This window comes from Narcine bancroftii, chromosome 3, assembly GCF_036971445.1.
Source record: "Narcine bancroftii isolate sNarBan1 chromosome 3, sNarBan1.hap1, whole genome shotgun sequence".
Classification (NCBI taxonomy): Eukaryota; Metazoa; Chordata; class Chondrichthyes; order Torpediniformes; family Narcinidae; genus Narcine; species Narcine bancroftii.
This window is the reverse complement of record NC_091471.1, coordinates 242670432-242690962: the sequence shown is the minus strand read 5'-3', so window position 1 is coordinate 242690962 and position 20531 is coordinate 242670432. Positions and strand designations below refer to the sequence as shown.

The 20531-nt window shown below is 41.8% G+C and overlaps 1 protein-coding gene across 2 annotated transcripts in view; it reads right to left on the bottom strand.

Annotated features, from left to right (window-relative positions):
• Positions 1–20531, bottom strand: part of notch3 (notch receptor 3) — a 298038-nt gene that overhangs the window by 55628 nt on the left and 221879 nt on the right. For both annotated transcript variants that reach the window (XM_069927329.1, XM_069927328.1), the window contains exon 10: positions 9835–9948. In XM_069927329.1, the coding sequence (XP_069783430.1) occupies positions 9835–9948 (114 nt within the window). The remainder of the gene's footprint in view (positions 1–9834; positions 9949–20531) is intronic.

Sequence of the window (20531 nt, the reverse complement as noted above, 5' to 3'; positions counted from 1 at the left end):
GAGCATGCAGGTACAGCAGGCGGTTAAAAAGGCAAATGGTATGTTGGCCTTCATATCAAGAGGGTTTGAGTATAGGAACAAGGATACCTTACTGCAGCTGTACAGGGCCTTGGTGAGACCACACATGGAGTATTGTGTGCAGTTTTGGTCACCTTATCTAAGGAAGGATGCTCTTGCAATGGAGGGAGTGCAGAGGCGATTCACCAGGCTGATACCTGGAATGGCAGGAATGACTTATGACGAAAGATTGCGCAAATTGGGATTGTACTCGCTGGAGTTTAGAAAATTGAGAGGGGATCTCATAGAGACATATAAAATTCTGGCAGGACTGGACAGAATGGATGCAGATGGGATGTTTCCAAGGATGGGAAAATCCAGAACCCGGGGCCATGGTTTGAGGATAATAGGCAAACCATTTAGGACCGAGATGAGGAGGAATTTCTTGACCCAGAGGGTGGTGAATCTGTGGAATTCATTGCCACAGAGGGCAGAGGCAGGTTCATTAAATATATTTAAGAGGGAATTAGATATATTTCTTCAGTATAAGGGTATTAAAGGTTATGGAGAGAAGGCGGGGACGGGGTACTGAACTTTAAGATCAGCCATGATCTCGTTGAATGGCGGAGCAGGCTCGAAGGGTCGAATGACCTACTCCTGCTCCTATCTTCTATGTTTCTATAGGAAAATGCTAGACTTGTTAACTTGGCCAGCCCATCACGGACACCAGTCTTCACTCCATCGAGGACATCTACAAGAGGTGGTGTCTTAAGAAAGCAGCCTCTATGCTTAAGGACCCCCACCAGGCCATGCCCTCTTCACTCTGCTACCATTGGGAAGGAGAAACAGGAGCCTGAACATGATCACCCAGCAACACAAGGAAAGCTTCTTCCCCACTGACATCAGATCCCTGAATGAACAATGATCACAGACACTGCCTTACTTTATCTTTTTCTTGAACTATTTTTATTTATTGTTGTAAGGTGGCTTATAGGAATGTTTGCACTACCGCAAAACAACAAATTTCCTGACATGTTCGTGACAATAAATTCTGATTCTGGAGTGGGAGAATCTCGTGTAGTTGATTAAACTGTGGGGAGAATTAAATGGGATTTGTGTAAACAGATGCCTCATTGTTCACACAGACTCAATGGGATGAATAGTCTGTTTATGTACTGTTCTGTGAGAAATGTAATCTTACTTTCCTGTTTTACAAACACTTCAAACATATTTAATTGGATAATTAAAGGAGGCACAGTTAGCGAGGTGGTTTGCGCATCACTATTACAGCGCCAGCGACCCTGGTTCAAATCCGTCGCTGTCTGTAAGGAGTTTGTGCGTTCTCCCCATGTCTGCATGGGTTTCCTCTGGGAGCTTTGGTTTCCTCCCACCCTTCAAAACATACAGGTTGGAAGCGTGGGCTCGTAGGCCAGAAGGGACTGTTACCGTGCTGTATATCTAAATTAAATAAATTTAACTTTGGATATTCTAATATCGCAAAGGGTGAACGACGAATGACAGAAGCATACTGCTACCCCAAAGAGTCAGAATTATTCTCAAGATGATAGATGGTTGAGCAGTTTGGAGCTCACTGGAGTTTCAAAACAAAGCTTAAAGCTTTTGCCTTGGGTTCATTGGAAGGCATGAATGGAACCTCCAGCTGTCAGTAGATACAAGGCAGTAACTCATTTGAGAAGTGTGGACAACATTGCATAGTGAGAACTTTGCGGTAATCCTGACATTCCATTGCTGTCTTGACTTCGCCACTTGGAACTGGTTACATTTCATTCTGCATGCACGAGATTCCAAAGAGTTAAGCAGAACAGATGTGAAGAGTATGCTCCTCTAGTTGGACAATCTAGGGGACTGAGGGATAATATGAAATATGGAATGTCTCCTTGCTGAGAGGACTATAAATCTTTATCAATCTTTTGGCTCTGAAGCTCATATCAATGAGTTGAAGCACATTCCTGGATATGAATGGGATCTTTTATGAGGATTTGGAGGGTAAATGGACAAGGGCCATTCATGGGAGGTGCAAGACTCCATACTCCCACTTCTAGTTGAGTGTTCTGACAACCAGCATTCTGGACTGGACAGACAGAGTCAAATTCCACCACTGCCGTTGGAAAATTCAGATGCAATTTCATAAAACAGGGAGCAGTATGATGAGCTGGCCCTACATCCCACAATGAGTGTGTGCTAGCCTTGATAAACTAATCCTATTTTCCTGCACAAGTTGCACATTCCTCCATTCCCTGCATAATCATGAACTAGTCCAAATTACCCTCGAACATAACCTTGCTAAAGTATGTTCTCACGAAACTACCTCAACACGGATCTTGCAGTGTATTAACTGCACTTTATTTCTGTAATGCTCTAAAGCACTATACCATGGGGCAGCAGAGTTCGAGTCGTGGTAGCGCAAAGCCGTTACAGCGCCAGCGATCGGGACAGGGGTTCGAATCCAACACTTTCTTTAAAGAGTTGGTACATGCTCCCCATGTTTGCAGGGATTCTACCCGGGGGCTCCAGTTTTCTCCCACCATTCGAAATGTACCGGGAGTTGTAGGTTAATTGGGTATAATTGAGCTTGTGGGCTGATAGGACTATTATCGTGCTGTAGGCCTAAAATTTAACAAAAAATAATTTTTAAAAAGTGATGCCTTATTTTACATTACCTGTTGTACTCGAGTATGAAGTAAAACACAATTAAAAGGTGATGCCTTATTTTACACTACCTGTTGTACTTGAGAATGAAGTAAAATACAATTAAAAAGTGATGCCTCATTTTACACTACCTGTTGTACTTGAGAATGAAGTAAAACACAATTAAAAAGTGATGCCTTATTTTACACTACCTGCTGTATTTGAGCATGAAGTAAAACACAATTAAAAAGTGATGCCTTATTTAACACAACCTATTGTATTCGAGTATGAAGTAAAACACAATTAAAAAGTGATGCCTTATTTTACGCTACTCTTGTACTTGAGTATGAAGTAAAACACAATTAAAAAGTGATGCCTTATTTTACACTACCTGTTGTACTCGAGTATGAAGTAAAACACAATCAAAAAGTGATGCCTTATTTTACACTACCTGTTGTACTTGAGCATGAAGTAATACACAATTAAAAAGTGATGCCTTATTTTACACTACACATGTACTCGAGTATGAAGTAAAACACAATTAAAAAGTGATGCCTTATTTTACACTACCTGTTGTATTCGAGTATGAAGTAAAACACAATTAAAAAGTGATGCCTTATTTTACACTACCTGTTGTACTTGAGCATGAAGTAAAACACAATTAAAAAGTGATGCCTTATTTTACACTACCTGTTGTATTCGAGTATGAAGTAAAACACAATTAAAAAGTGATACCTTATTTTACACTACCTGTTGTACTTGAGCATGAAGTAAAACACAATTAAAAAGTGATGCCTTATTTTACACTACTCTTGTACTCGAGTATGAAGTAAAACACAATTAAAAAGTGATGCCTTATTTTACACTACCTGTTGATTTGAGTATGAAGTAAAACACAATTAAAAAGTGATGCCTTATTTTACACTACCTGTTGTACTTGAGCATGAAGTAAAACACAATTAAAAAGTGATGCCTCATTTTACACTACCTGTTGTACTCGAGTATGAAGTAAAACACAATCAAAAAGTGATGCCTTATTTTACACTACCTGTTGTACTCGAGTATGAAGTAAAACACAATCAAAAAGTGATGCCTTATTATACACTACCTGTTGTACTCGAGTATGAAGTAAAACACAATCAAAAAGTGATGCCTTATTATACACTACCTGTTGTACTCGAGTATGAAGTAAAACACAATCAAAAAGTGATGCCTTATTATACACTACCTGTTGTACTCGAGTATGAAGTAAAACACAATCAAAAAGTGATGCCTTATTTTACACTACCTGTTGTACTTGAGCATGAAGTAATACACAATTAAAAAGTGATGCCTTATTTTACACTACCTTTTGTACTCGAGTATGAAGTAAAACACAATAAAAAGTGATGCCTTATTTTACACTACATGTTGTACTCGATATGAAGTAAAACACAATTAAAAAGTTATGCCTTATTTTACACTACCTGTTGTACTTGATAAAGAAGTAAAACACAATCAAAAAGTGATGCCTTATTTTACACTACCTCTTGTTCTCGAGTGTTAAGTAAAACACAATTAAAAAGTGATACCTTATTTTACGCTACTCTTGTTCTTGAGTATGAAGTAAAACACAATTGAAAAGTGATGCCTTATTTTACACTACCTGTTGTACTTGAGTATGAAGTAAAACACAATTGAAAAGTGATGCTTTATTTTACACTACCTGTTGTACTCAAGTATGAAGTAAAACACAATCAAAAAGTGATGCCTTATTTTACACTACCTGTTGTATTAGAGTATGAAGTAAAACACAATTAAAAAGTGATGCCTTATTTTACACTACCTCTTGTACTCGAGTGTGAAGTAAAACACAATCAAAAAGTGATGCCTTATTTTACACTACCTGTTGTACTCGAGTATGAAGTAAAACACAATTAAAAAGTGATGCCATATTTTACACTACCTGTTGTACTCGAGTATGAAGTAAAACACAATTAAAAAGTGATGCTTATTTTACGCTACTCTTGTACTTGAGTATGAAGTAAAACACAATCAAAAAGTGATGCCTTATTTTACGCTACTCTTGTTCTTGAGTATGAAGTAAAACACAATTGAAAAGTGATGCCTTATTTTACACTACCTGTTGTACTTGAGTATGAAGTAAAACACAATTGAAAAGTGATGCTTTATTTTACACTACCTGTTGTACTCAAGTATGAAGTAAAACACAATCAAAAAGTGATGCCTTATTTTACACTACCTGTTGTATTCGAGTATGAAGTAAAACACAATTAAAAAGTGATGCCTTATTTTACACTACCTGTTGTGCTTGAGTATGAAGTAAAACACAATCAAAAAGTGATGCCTTATTTTACACTACCTGTTGTACTCGAGTATGAAATAAAACACAATTAAAAAGTGATGCCTTATTTTACACTACCTGTTGTACTCGAGTATGAAGTAAAACACAATCAAAAAGTGATGCCTTATTTTACACTACCTGTTGTACTCGAGTATGAAGTAAAACACAATCAAAAAGTGATGCCTTATTATACACTACCTGTTGTACTCGAGTATGAAGTAAAACACAATCAAAAAGTGATGCCTTATTATACACTACCTGTTGTACTCGAGTATGAAGTAAAACACAATCAAAAAGTGATGCCTTATTTTACACTACCTGTTGTACTCGAGTATGAAGTAAAACACAATCAAAAAGTGATGCCTTATTATACACTACCTGTTGTACTCGAGTATGAAGTAAAACACAATCAAAAAGTGATGCCTTATTATACACTACCTGTTGTACTCGAGTATGAAGTAAAACACAATCAAAAAGTGATGCCTTATTTTACATTACCTGTTGTACTTGAGCATGAAGTAAAACACAATTAAAAAGTGATGCCTTATTTTACACTACCTGTTGTATTCGAGTATGAAGTAAAACACAATTAAAAAGTGATGCCTTATTTTACACTACCTGTTGTACTCGAGTATGAAGTAAAACACAATTAAAAAGTGATGCTTATTTTACGCTACTCTTGTACTTGAGTATGAAGTAAAACACAATCAAAAAGTGATGCCTTATTTTACGCTACTCTTGTTCTTGAGTATGAAGTAAAACACAATTGAAAAGTGATGCCTTATTTTACACTACCTGTTGTACTTGAGTATGAAGTAAAACACAATTGAAAAGTGATGCTTTATTTTACACTACCTGTTGTACTCAAGTATGAAGTAAAACACAATCAAAAAGTGATGCCTTATTTTACACTACCTGTTGTATTAGAGTATGAAGTAAAACACAATTAAAAAGTGATGCCTTATTTTACACTACCTGTTGTGCTTGAGTATGAAGTAAAACACAATCAAAAAGTGATGCCTTATTTTACACTACCTGTTGTACTCGAGTATGAAATAAAACACAATTAAAAAGTGATGCCTTATTTTACACTACCTGTTGTACTCGAGTATGAAGTAAAACACAATCAAAAAGTGATGCCTTATTTTACACTACCTGTTGTACTCGAGTATGAAGTAAAACACAATCAAAAAGTGATGCCTTATTATACACTACCTGTTGTACTCGAGTATGAAGTAAAACACAATCAAAAAGTGATGCCTTATTATACACTACCTGTTGTACTCGAGTATGAAGTAAAACACAATCAAAAAGTGATGCCTTATTTTACACTACCTGTTGTACTCGAGTATGAAGTAAAACACAATCAAAAAGTGATGCCTTATTATACACTACCTGTTGTACTCGAGTATGAAGTAAAACACAATCAAAAAGTGATGCCTTATTATACACTACCTGTTGTACTCGAGTATGAAGTAAAACACAATCAAAAAGTGATGCCTTATTTTACATTACCTGTTGTACTTGAGCATGAAGTAAAACACAATTAAAAAGTGATGCCTTATTTTATACTACCTGTTGTATTCGAGTATGAAGTAAAACACAATTAAAAAGTGATGCCTTATTTTACACTACCAGTTGTTCGAGTATGAAGTAATACATAATTAAAAATTGATGCCTTATTTTACACTACCTGTTGTACTTGAGTATGAAGTAAAACACAATCAAAAAGTGATGCCTTATTTTACACGACCTGTTGTATTCGAGTATGAAGTAAAACACAATTATAAAGTGATGCCTTATTTTACGCTACTCTTGTACTTGAGTATGAAGTAAAACACAATCAAAAAGTGATGCCTTATTTTACACTACCTGTTGTACTCGAGTATGAAGTAAAACACAATCAAAAAGTGATGCCTTATTTTACACTACCTGTTGTACTTGAGTATGAAGTAAAACACAATTAAAAAGTGATGCCTTATTTTACACTACTCTTGTACTCGAGTATGAAGTAAAACACAAAAGACTGCAGTCTCTGTGGTAAAAGTAAAAACACAACGCTGGAATATCTCCACAGGTCAAACAGTGTCATTTATATCGCAAAGATAAAGATATATCATCAACATTTCAGGCTTGGGTCCTTGATGAAGGGCTCATGTTGGAATCATTGGTCATGTATCTTTATTTTTGCTATATAAAATGTGGGTAAGGTCTGGGCTGATGTCCTGCTTACCCAGGGAAAGTACACGCATAATACTTCACCTCTCCTTTCTCAGTGTAATGATCGCTGTGTGGCCACTCTCCAGCTTGCCAGACAGGTCACTGCAAACGGCCTCTCCTACATTATGCATCCTTGTCGGTGCCCTCCTGTTTTTACTGAGTTTCCTATGTCATGGTGCAACCCAGTATCCAGCGGTATAACTGGAAGGGTGGGCCGGACTCGTTAGCTTTGGTTGGTAGCCAACCTGAGAGATGGAAAACTCTTGATTTCAAACCCAGGCAGATGGAGCTCGTTAGCCTTGTCAGGCCATTCATCTAGGAGAAGGACACTTTGACGTAACACATGCGATTCGAGGACCTGGCTATCACCGTCCCAGCATGCTGGACCTTGACAAATAAACCCCAGGTGTAAAAGGTGGGGTCAGTACTGCGTATACTGCACTCCACCTAAAAAATCCGTTGTGCAGGCTCGAGGGGCATGTCCACGTCTACGACTCTTCCTAAATCTTCGTTTGTGAGGCCAAGTCATGGTAAATGCACTGTTTGATCTGCCAAGTTTCTCCAGCATTGTGTTTTTACTATATATGAGTACGAACTGACTTTCCTGGGCAGCACTCAAAACAAAATTTCTTGCTGTATCCCAGTACATGTGACACAATAAATAATTCAAATCAACCCTCTTCCTTCTCTTCATCCCATGTGGCTTTACAGGCATTAAATGTGTCTTCTTAGTGCCCATTTTGTACTCAGACCAGAGTCTTGTCTACATGTGTGTGGTTTTGAGCACTTCAACAACCACTTATGATTTACTCAATAAGTTAGAAACTTTTATGTATCTAAAGTCACAACTACTCTTAACCTATTTATAAATGGGTTTTATATTTGTCTGTCATCTGTGTGCTGCAGTCTAACATAAATGTACAGGAAAACTGGTTCTCACATTCATTCCACGCATCACCTCTGAACTGATCGGAGGAGTCTCTCAGATAAAAAAAATAAGGGGATGGAAAAATTGCACAAACCTGCTATTGTTCGTCAGAATATTCTATGAGCTGCCTGCACAATAGACATCATATCCAACAGGCTTCCCTGGTGCCTGGGTCTAGATCCTGTGAATACTAATCAGGCTTGGCTGAACAATGCAGCTTTATCTATTCAAAGCCCCTGTTAGTGTCAGTCGACACATAGGGTTTGATTTTGCTGCCGTTCGCCTGTATATAAATGTAAGGTCTTCTTGAAAAATAACACAAGAAGCCTCTCTCTAACCCCTTGACTGGACCTTCGTTTTAAACCTGGATTTCAAATAATTGAAAGGTCTTTAATATCCGGGCCCAAGTTCATTGAAGGGACGGAATATTTTGCTTCCTGTTTCCTCCACTGTGACACCTGAGTAAAGGCAGGCACATTTTATGGCAGGTTATCCTTGAACGATTTCATCACTGAAATAACAGTGGGAGGATAAATATAAACAGTTGAAGTTTTATTTTGGTGCCCCTTGCACTTTGACCTGTCAAGTTTAAAGTTGAGCTGTGCAATAAGATGAAAAGACTTGCACAAGGGATTCATGGGAGGAGAACTGTGCTGGCTTTAATAATGACGGGAGGAGCACTCCAAACTAAAGGCATCTGTACATCTCTCTGGTTTGTGGACAGGATCAGAAGGGAATTGGGCCTTGTTTTCATTTCAATTACGAAGGCAGCTCGCCAACTATACTTTGTGAGGAGTTTGAAAAGATTCGATATGCCACCAAAGACTCTCAGAAACTTCTACAGGTGTTGGGTGGTGAGCATTCTGGCTGGCTGCATCACTGCCTGGTAAGGAGGTGCCAACACTCAGGACATTGAAAAACTCCAGCGGGTTGTTAACTCGGCATGCGATATCACGGGCACCAGACTTCACTCCATCGAGGACATCTACAAGAGGCAGTGTCTCTAGAAAGCAGCCTCTATCCTCAAGGACCCCCACCACCCAGGCCCTGCACTCTTCACTCTACTGCCACCAGGGGGAAAAGCCTGAAAACGAGCTCTCAGCTTCACAAGGACAGCTTCTTCTCCACTGCTATGACTCCTGAATGAACAATAAATCGCAGACCCTGCCTTATACTTTGTCTTGTTCTCTGTTTCTTGCACTATTTTTATTTAATTTATATGGTGGTTTATATAAATGTTTGCCCTGTGACGCTGCTGCGAGACAATAAATTTTGTGACATGTTCATGGCAATAAATTCTGATTCTGCTCCCCACAAGGGACTCACAGTCCATTCTATTGGGGAAGGTACGGAGGGAGATCCATGCCAATCCAGGGCCCTGGGGAACGTGGGATGGAATTTAGAACTTTAGCTATTTTCCGCAACATTTAGCTCATTTATTGGCAATGTTATGGAGTAAAATAATTTTCCGTCCCTGACAATAGCTCCAAAGAAGCTGGGCTGCAATTTTTCAAACACCCTGTTCTTCAGGTAATTGATGTACAAAGTTGGATCACTTGGTCATGGGTGGCAGTGCAAACAGAACTGCACTGAGGATCCGCTAAATTGTCAGGGAGTGCAGTGAATGCCTGGTGTTTGAGACAACTGGCTGTACGCAGTCCAAGGGTTTGACTGCAAGGAGGTCAGTAAAACTCACCCTCTGCACATTTGCATTCATATCCATTTGGCCGGTCGATGCACTTGGCCCCATTCTGGCATGGAGTGCTCGCACATTCATCAACGTCAATTTGGCACATTGCTCCAGTGAAACCTGCAGAACGAAAGGAAGAAAGGAGGTCAGTGTTCCCTGCTGCCAGTCTCCACGGTGAGCAGCCAGACAGGATCAAGGGGCTGAATGGCCAATTGTTCCTGTGCCCCTTGGTAGGGCAGGCCACAAGCCCAGTGGTGTTGAGCGGGTTCACCTTTAACCACTTACTGACCTCAGTCAGACTTACTGGCAGATTCTAACATCCCTTCCTCTAACATAATACATAGCTGGAGCTGGCTGAACAGCCCATCATTCAATCAAGATTGTGAACGAGCTGATCTTGTGATCAATTCCATTTTCCAGCCTCACCCCAATTTGCCATAAAACATTTATTTTCTGAGTTCATACATGACATCACTTACAACCCTGAGATTCCTTTTTCCTGCAGACACATTAGAATTACCTCTAATTGGGAGTGCAAAAAATAAACTGTACACAGCGTAAAACCTGTAAATGAACCAAGAACTGTAATCAGATAACACATGTAAACAAACTGACTGTACATGGATGGGAGAGGTACGGAAGGATAAGGACTGGGTGCAGGTCAGTGGGGATGGATGATCACTTCCCCAAAAAGGTTTAAGTGAATATAGTTAGGTTAATAGCATTGAATTCCTGAAGATGAAGCTATGGACTAATTAATGAAAATCTGCTCAACCACCCCTTCTTTTTTATGATAGCAGTTGGGGTGGGGGAGTGGGGTGAGGTTTGGGCAATCGCACAAGTCTCTGTAGAGATGTATGTAATAATGTTCTACATGAGTCTTGGTAAAATTAAAATAAAATATTTTTTTAAATTTATTTGCCCATTCTTCCCTGCCGATGGACCACGCCATGAGCAAATTGGCTGCCATGTTAATGGGTCCCATTAACTGTCTCCCTCTCTCCAGTTTCTCTGTTTTCTCCCTACAATCCAGACCAACTGAGGACAGCAGATTTCTGCCCCTGAAGCACACTAGCCTTCCTTTATCTCAAGCCACTATCAGATGCATTCTGCGCCTGCAGAAGCAGATGCAGAGTTTTGGAATCATTGTTCAGGTGGCAGCCCTGAAAGCGCTGCGCTGTCCACCTGAAAGGAACAGCTATACGGGAGCCGTATATCAAATCCTTGGAAATACCCTGCCTGCACACTGTGTTTCCAAATTCACGCCAAGCGTCTCGGGCTGATGACGCCACTGCAACCCCATCAGCCCGCCCCTTAGCAGCTGCTTTCAGGTGGCTGCATTCAGGTGCCCAGGAGGACTTCAGTGCTCCGGCGATTATCCCTGCCGGAGGAGGGTTCGAAAGTGCACCTCGGAGGCACCTCCTGCTCTTTCAGGTGGGTTCCCCGAGAGCCGCATCGGGGTAGAATATGCGGCTTTACATCGGGGTATTCTGGCCACCTCAAAGAGCCTTCAGTGACACAGCCTTAGGATGAATTTAACTTTCTTGAACTCAATAACTTAAACTTATTTGTCAAGAGGACATGGTGCGGTTCACACTCCGGTATCCCAAACACTAGTAAAAACACAATGCTGGGAAGACTCAGCAGGTCATACAGTGTCCTTTATATAGCAAAGATAGATAACCAATATTTCGGGCTTCAAGGTATGGAAAAATGTCAGCAGGCATCCAACAAAATGAGGGGGAGGGGGGCAGTGGGAGGAGCACATTCCCACAGACAGGAAGTAATAGGTAGATAAGGGAGGGAGGGCATAGCAGCATAAAGAGGGAGGAGGGATGGCTCGGGGAAGGAAGAGGGGGGAGAGCTGAGGGAAAGAAGACAAAGGGGAAGGGAAGGGTGGGAGAATGGAGTAGATATCCCGAATACTAGCCCAGGCTAGTAAATTAACACTGCGTCACCACATGATGAAGTCACATGATCGATAGGGATTAGTGGACGAGGTCTGCATACCTTTTTGTATATGGGTTGCCAATGGATGCAATGGGAGTATGGTCGGCTGTGGACGTGCTGGAGACAAATCCAAAGCCACTTCAGTGCCTCTGAAGGGACTCCCTTTTGCCTCTCTTCCTCATTATTGGGGGCGCCGGGCAATGCTCTTTGTTGGCCTTTACGCCACGAAAACGTTAATTGTGTATATTACATTTTTATTACTTGATATGGAACATTGAAGTTCTTCAAATAGACATCTTCAAGATATAATCAAAAAATTAAGCTGCCATTTAATTCAACTAAATGGTCTGAAACCAAATAAGAGTATGAGTTTCTTGGGCAGAGAAACACTGCGCTGTTTTTCTTTTTGCACTTTGATACCTTGATGAAGGGCTTAAGCCCGAAATGTCGGTCATGTATTTTTACTACATAAAATTTGCTACATCTTTGCTACATAAAATTCGCTGTTTGACCTGCTGCATTTCTCCAGTGTCATGCTTTTACTTCAAACACGGTGCCTGTATACTTTTGTGCTTTACCTCTGGACGGCAGGGCAGTGCTGATGGTGTGTAGCGGTATTGAAAGAATTCTCTCTTTTGTGGGCATGTTCAGATTTCCAATTATTGGGGGCAAATATTCCATTTCTGAAATTCACCTGATCACTGAAATGAGTCTTGCACACAAAATTTACCCAGGCTACAGATCTAGGTGACAAAATCCAAAACTCTACTTTTCTTGTTTTTACTCTCAGGTTTTTTATTGCATCTCGGCAGGGAACCAGACCAACCTTGGATGAGAGACCACAGTGTTCCCAGGAGTCGGCTATGAAGTCCAGGCTCAAGGGTCCCAGAGGTGCACTATCAACTCGGTGCACTGCCATAACCCCTGACATCTGCCATGATCCCTACCTTAACCAATGCCCAAAAAACCGAGATGTATCATGCTCTAATACAGTGGTTTTCAAATTTCTTCTTTCCACTCACATAGCCCCTGACATAAGCCCTCTCCCATAAGTGCTCTGTGATTAGTAAGGGATTACTTAAGGTGGTATGTGAGTGGGAAAGAAAGTTTGCGAACCTCTGCTTTAATATAATCTGCCCTTCTGTGCTGTGGGACAACCCTTCAGCTAGTGTGCACAATTAACAATGTATTTTCAGGTAACTCACTGCCCATGAATTGGGGAAGTAATACATTACACATGAAGTGGTGGGGAGGAGGGATCGGATCAGGTACCACTGGGAGCCTTTGCTAATTGCCACAAGCTAACACGAGACTGAGAGGTATTTGGTTGGAGTCAATGTTTAATGAGCTGACCTCAAAATTATAGAGCCCTCTGTCAATTATCAGTAAACCAGCAGGATTATAATGTGAAATGTTTTGCATGTGTGTCAGAGAAAATAAGAGTCATTCTGTACAGTGATTCTCCACCTCTTTTTCAGCTATGGTTCCCCCAGGAGTCTGCTCAAAGTTTATGGGCCCCCTTCCCTGTGAAGCAGTCAAGTTTTGGTTTCTTCCGTACTTCTCGCCTGCTGACTACATTAAAAATAATTAAAATATTTACGATCCGTGAGGTGGAAAGAAAACAAGGCTTTAATTTAAATATGCTCAGTGGGGACAGAAGGGTGTCTGTTGAATTAGGGCACAAGTACAGTTCCCCTAAATACTCTTGAGCTTCTTCTGCAGATGATCAAAGGAATGTTGGTATTTTGTATCATAGGACTTCATCTGACCCGCCATGAATCAATTTTTTTGAGCTAAGAATCATCTTTCCTTCAATGGGAAAGATTCTTCTCAAGGCCAATGTTGAACGGGTAACCTGGGCCATATCCCATGCTGGCAAGGAATGCCTCAGAGGTTCAGGTACATCATGGGCTACGACATAAGAAAAGGACAAGATGTGGGGGAACAGAAGAGAGGGATATTTGCAGATGTAAATGCCTCCCACCTGCCACCAACATCGCAATACTACTGAGCAGCTATTTAGCTGGAGGGAATTTTGACAGAATGCCCCAATTCACGTCCAAAGCTTCTACTCCGCATCTTGCGAGAATAGCAAGAACAAAAATGCACTGAGAAAATTTTGGAGCTCTCTGTCACTGTGCGGCTGTGTCAGTTTAGAAAGGAAAAGCAGATTGCCAGTTCAGAATGGGAAAGGAGAGAGGGCACTGGGCAAACTGACTGAATCTGACAGCTGTATTCTGAGGTGCTGCTCCTTCAGGCAGGCCATCAATGGCTGCATGCGAGACGCCGTCAGCCTACGAGGGGCCCTGTGTCTGCCCCAAATGTAAATTGCGCTGAAAAGAATTGAGCCTCCCTCTCATTAAGGGCAGCTACTTCTCAAGCGAGGGGAGCAGAGGCCCTCGGAACAATTGGGACATTGTCTGTCTCAAGGAGATAACAGACACGGCCCCTCTTGTCAATCAGCCACCAACAGAGAGCTTCTTCAAAGGACAGGCTGAGGTATACTGCACTCTGACCTCTGAATAACCTCAGAGTTACAAGAAAACTTGGTGAGGTCTATTCTGAAGGCCTCCCTCTCTCTCCCTCTCTCTGGTTAAACACCTACCAAAAACAGCACACAGAGGATGGATTGCATTGGTTAAAAAGATGATAGAACGTTATACAATATATTTTCTTATCTGCAATTTGATCATCAGGTCGCTAACCTGTTTTGAGCAGAATCTTAACCAGTCAGTTTGAACTGTGAAAATTTTAAACTCCCCTCAGACCTCTTGAAGGCCTATAGAACATCTTTTCTCCATAATTGAATGTAATATAACTCCAATCCTTGGCATCACCGAGGAATCTCTTCAAAATGCTATCAAGCCAAATGTGGCACGATCGAGGTGTACGGTTGTTGTTGTGCTGACTCAACAATCTAAACCTTCCTCACACCCATAACTTTCTATTTTTCTTTCATCCATGTGCCTGTCTAAGAGTCTTTTTTTGAATGATCCTAATGTTGCAGGATCCACCACCACCGCCCCTGGCAATGCATGCCAGGCATCCACCTCTCTGCATAAAAAAATTACCTCTGACATCTCCCCTCACCTTATACAGATGTCCTCTGGTGTTTGTACTATTACCCTGTGCCTCTCATAATCTTGAAGACCTCTATTAAGTCACCTCTCAAACCTTCTTTGCTCCAAAGAGTTAACCTGGCTTCATAAGACATGTTCTCCATTTCAAGCAACATCCTGGCAAATTTCCTCTGCACTATCCTCTAAAGTTCCACATCCTTCCTGTAATGAGGCAACCAGAAATGAATGCAATATTCTAAGTGTGGTCAAAGCAGAGTTTTACAGAGCTGAAATGTTAGCTCACAACTCTTAAGCTCAGTCACCGAAGGCCAGCACACCATTAGCCTTCTGAACTCCCCTATTAACCTGAGTGGAGACCATGAGAGATCTATGGATTTATACTACAAGGTCCCTCTGTACTTCCATGCTGTTAAAAATCTTGCCATTAACCAAGTACTCCACCTTTAAGTCAACCTTCCAAAATGAATTACTTCACAGTTTATCTCCATGGGATTGAACTCCAACTGCCATTTTTTTCCCCCAACTCTCCATCCCGTCTATTGTGTGAGGTGACCAAAAGATTTGGTGGGAGAGGTGAGTAGACATTCTGGGACCCAGAAATCTCTCCTGTCAGCACTGTGGGAGCAGTTCAAGAAGGTAGCTCACCATCACCTCACCAAGGGCAGTTAGGGTGGGATAGTATCATTTACATGCAAAGACAAGATCTTGAAAAGTGATTTTTGTTTTTAAAAACTCCCGTGAAGAGCTCCTGCACCATGGGAAGATTTGGAGACCAAATTAATGCGTGCAGTTGTTTTATATTGTACCAAAATGTACAGAGATGGAAAGATGGCATTATAGTGCAATGCTGTAGATCTCTTGCATTGTCAGAGCCACTCTACCCAAGGCGGTCCCATCTACCAATCCGCTTTAACCAAGGTGGTCCCATCTTCCAATCTGCTTTTGGCAGGCGGTCCCATCTACCAGTTCACTCATCCCAAGGCGGTTCCATTTACCAATCTGATCCACCCAAGGTGGTCCCATCTAACAATCTGCTTTAACCAAAACGGTCCCATCTACCAACCCATTCTACCCAAAGGCTCAGGCCTGAAACATGGTTCTGTGCCTTTGCTACATAAAGAACACTTCATGATCCTATTGAATTTCTCCAGCATTTTTGTGTATTTACTACAATCACATCATCTGCAAACTTTCTTGATAGATGTGAGCAAGTACCACAAATGAGTGCAATTCTTCAAGTTTTCTGATAAACATCTTCAAACTTCAGCAACACATTGATAAAATAGAGCTCTGGATCAAGAAATATGCTGAACTAGTGAGTAATCATTCACTAGGATGGGCCTGAAACTACAGGAGGGTTATGAATGGGAAGCATTTTGCACACAGAAATGCAATGTAACCATCATTTACATGTGAACCTCTCACTGTTTGTTTGCATAGTCGAGGTTCAGCTACTCAGCGTCAAAAGCCCATTTCTCTTGGTGTCACTAAAACAGCAACATCAATCGGTGGTGAATCGTGTAGGGTGGGTGGGAATCACTGCTCATACAGTGAGCTGTTCTGACCTGTAATGCAATGCCTGAATGGGTGGAGAAGTCAGATTTAATTGTAGTTTCCAATGTTAAGTGCTTGGAAAGGAAAATATTGCAGGGGAAAATTGCAGGCTCACTCTTAAGTTTTAAAAATAAATTGAATAGATACTTGAATGGGAGAGGTCCGGAGGGTTGTGGAATTGGTACAGGTCAGTGGAACTAGTGGAATGATGTTTCAGCACAGACTAAAAGGGCCAAATGGCCTTTGCGAGAACTAAAGAGCTAAAATAGCACAGGTACAAATGGTCTCCTGCCCCATCTCTGGGTGATAGTAAAGCTGCCAGCTCACTATTCCAGTGACCTGAGTTCAATCCTGATCCTCACTGCTGTCTGTGTGGAGTTTGCACTTTCTCCCTGTAACCATGTGGGCTTCATCCGTGCACCCTTGTTCGTCCGCTTTCCAGGTTGGTAGGTCCATTGGGTGCTAAGAAATAATGATGGGAATATGGAGAAAGTAAAGTGGGATTAATGTTGGATTTGAGTGGTCAGTGTAGACCAAATGGTCTACTTCCTTGTAGACCACCCTCCACTACACAATAGCTCAGTGGACAGAGTAGAAATATTCTTCTGAGTCCACTTAAGAAGTGACCTATCCTGGACACACATCTCCTCACTCGTCAGGAAGCCGCAACAGCGACTGTACATCCTGAAATGACTGAAGTGGGCGAGGCTACCATCCACCATCCTGTCAACTTTCTACAGGAGTTCTATCGAGAGTGTTCTGACCAGCTCCATCTGTAGAGCACTGGGATCAGAGGTCAATCCACAGGAACCATTAGAGCAGCAGAGAAGATCACTGGAGTCTCCCTACCCCTCCCTATTGATGGTATTTACTGGAATCATTATCCAAAAGGGGCTCGCAAACCCCTACCGCTCTGCGCACAGCACCTTTCAGTTACTCCCGTTGGGAAAGATGCAGGAGTACCAGAGCCAGAACCACCAGGCTGAGGAACACCTTCTTCCCACGTGCACTGAGAATGCTGAACGACTGATGAACTGCTTGTACAGACCACCCATGATACAACTACTTATTTAACAGTAATATTTATTGATTTTAATATTTTGTATCCAAGTACTGAGCACGTGTATCGTTTGTCTGTATGTGTGTTACGTATGTTTGCAGCGTTTTGCACTGAGGACTGTTTCATCGGATTGTATTTGTGCAAATCCGCTGATAAATAAACTTGTATAACTTCAATGATTCTGAGATGAGGTAAGATTCTATCTTACTTGACCATGGCAGCGAACCAGTGAGGGGGCTCTACGGCTGAGGGACCAATGCATGCAGTGGGTGGCTGGCGACTCGAGGTGAGGAACCTGTGGGCTGCTGGAGACTGCTGTTGGGAGACTCGCGTCGGGCTGCGGACTGCTGGTGTCTGGCTCGAGCTGGCTGGAGGGGCACCAGATCTTGCAACCAGGATGCGAAGAGGTGCCGAGGGTGCGCAAGGGCCCCTGATGGTGTCGGAGGTTGGGATCCGGAGCTCGGGTTGCCAATGGTTTGGACTGGACTCTGTGTGGCTGCGGGGGCTGGGGAAGTGCTGGAGGCAAATCTATGAACGCCACATGACTCTGGAGGCACTCTGTTTTGCTTCTCTTTCTCTGACTGTAAGAGGCGCTTAGGCAATTCCTGCCAGAGGAGAATCTGTCTGCTTTGCAGCAAGAAAAAAGAAATTCCATGTAATATGACACCTTCATGACTATGATAATAAATTGAATCATGAATGCTGTCAGGCTATTTCCAATCCTGCCTCTTGCCTTGCTTCAATATGACACCCCAAAGTGCACCTAGACATCTCTCAGGGAAATAAATGGCAGTGAGCACCATATCACGTCTCCTGAAAGATCCCAACATTTTGTTTAATCTAATGTTATCTAACCATATCCAATTGCATTCCTCAGATAATATTTCTATGGTCACTTCACCATGGAAATCATAAACTGTACCTTGGACTCAAGACAAAGTCAGTCATGTTCACTGTGACATTTCCTTGTGTTGAAAGAAAAATCCAAATGGCCCTTTTGCAGAGCTTACAAAAACCTTTCCCTTAAATTTTCTACCATGGTTCTGAACTTTATTTCACGAGGAGATGGACATATGGCACAGTAACAGGTCCTTACGGCCTACGAGCCCTTACCGCCCAAATACCCAAATTATCCTATAACATGGTACATCTTTGGAGGGAGGATGGAAACCGGAGCATCCAGAGGAAACCCAGGCAAACACGAGAATGTGCAAACTCCAGACAGTGCCAGTTTCGAACCCGGGTCACTGGCGATGCATTAGCGTTGGTGCTAACCACCATGCTAATTCTCTCTCCCATTTCTCCACATCATAGGGTTACGTTGGACAAGTGTTCTGCTTTGAAGCATGTTTTGTACCCAGTCAAAATCAAATAATTCCAGGTTGCTGAAAGGTGGGGGAGAGAGAGAGAGAAAGAGAGAGATGGGGAGGGACAGGATGAAAGTGGAAAAGGGTGGGAGGGAGAAGGGGAAAGAGAGAGAGAAAGAGCGTGAGTAAAAGAGGGTGAGGAGGAAAAAAATGGAAGGTGGGGTAGGAAAATGAAGAATAGATTGAGAGAAACAGTCCTTCCCATTGTGCAGTTTTCCTAAGTGGGGAAAGGGGCAAGAGATTATACTAATAGACTTTGGAAAAGACAGGTTTCTTTTTTGAACAGAGGAGGTTGAGGGGAAACTACTAGTGTGACCAAAATGAAGGGTTTGGATACACAACGTAAAACTTGTTTTTCATGGGGGGGGGGGGTGGATTTCAAACTTGACGACACAGATTGAAAATAACAGATTAACAGCCAGAAATTGTTTGAGGAATCTTCACACTGTGGCTTTCAAGATCTCTGAAGAGGCATTGGGAATGAAGGTAAAATTACCAAAGCAAATTAGATCAAAACAGTAAAATACCCATTATCTGGAATTTAAATAACCAGCAAAAAAAAAGTGGAAAATAAACAGGTAAAAATTACAAAAGTTTAAACTTGGCACGCCTCACCGTTATTTTGCAAATTATGCAACAAGCAATCCCAAGCAACTGGAAAATTCACTTCCCTGGCATCTATCAATCCCTATAGGTGCTGGATACCAGGGATTTTACTGCATATGAAAAAAAAAACATGGGAGTAAACTGAATAACTGAGAAGCTGAATAACTGGAAAACTGGCATGGTGGCTCCCAGCACACGCTCTATTCTCACTGCTGCCATCAGGAAAGAGGTGTAGGTGCCACAAGACTCCCACCACCAGGTTCAGGAACAGCTGCTCCCCCTCCACCGTCAGACTCCTCAACGACAAACTCAATCAGGGACTTCATTTAAGGACTCTGACTTGTGCACTTTATTGATTTTCTTTTTGTTCTCTGTCTTGCACAGTCAGTTTGATTACAGTTCTTTCTTTGTTTATAAGTTTTATAACATGTGCAGTTTATTTTTTGCACTACCAATTAGTGATAATTCTGCCACCCCCGCAGGATTAAGGATTCTCAGGGCTGTATGTGATGTCATGAATGTGACAATAAATTTGAAATCTAGTCTGAATACCTCCTGAATAAATCTAATGAGCTGGGGATTTAACTACAGCTAACCCCAATCCCTCAGATCTGAGACTTCCCACTTGTCACTAGTAAGGCAACCATGGTCTCTGAGTGAATCCTACCATCTCCATCCATGGAGTGTCCCATCTCGAGTGAGTTAACTGCATCAAATCCAGGACTGATCATGTGTCAGTACCATATCCCCTCCCTGCCTGCAGTTCCTCAGTGGGCAACGCCTTTGCTTCTACAAGGTCATGGAGTCAAATCCAGAGGAAGCCTGCATTGAAAGTACTGTGCTTTGGATCAAGTATTAAACTGAGGCTACATTTGCCTAAAAGAAAGTGTAAAGGATTCCGAGGAAGAGTGAAGGAGCTCGCCAACTGGTGGAAGAATTATATGGCCAACGTCGTTTTGCTGTTTGTGTGATCTCGCTATATTAAATGGCAGCACTGCTGGAGCAGCTATAATGGCAGAGCTGCCGCTGGTGCAGACCCATGAAAAGCTGAGGCTCAGTGCTCCTCCACAGGGTTCTACTGCCATG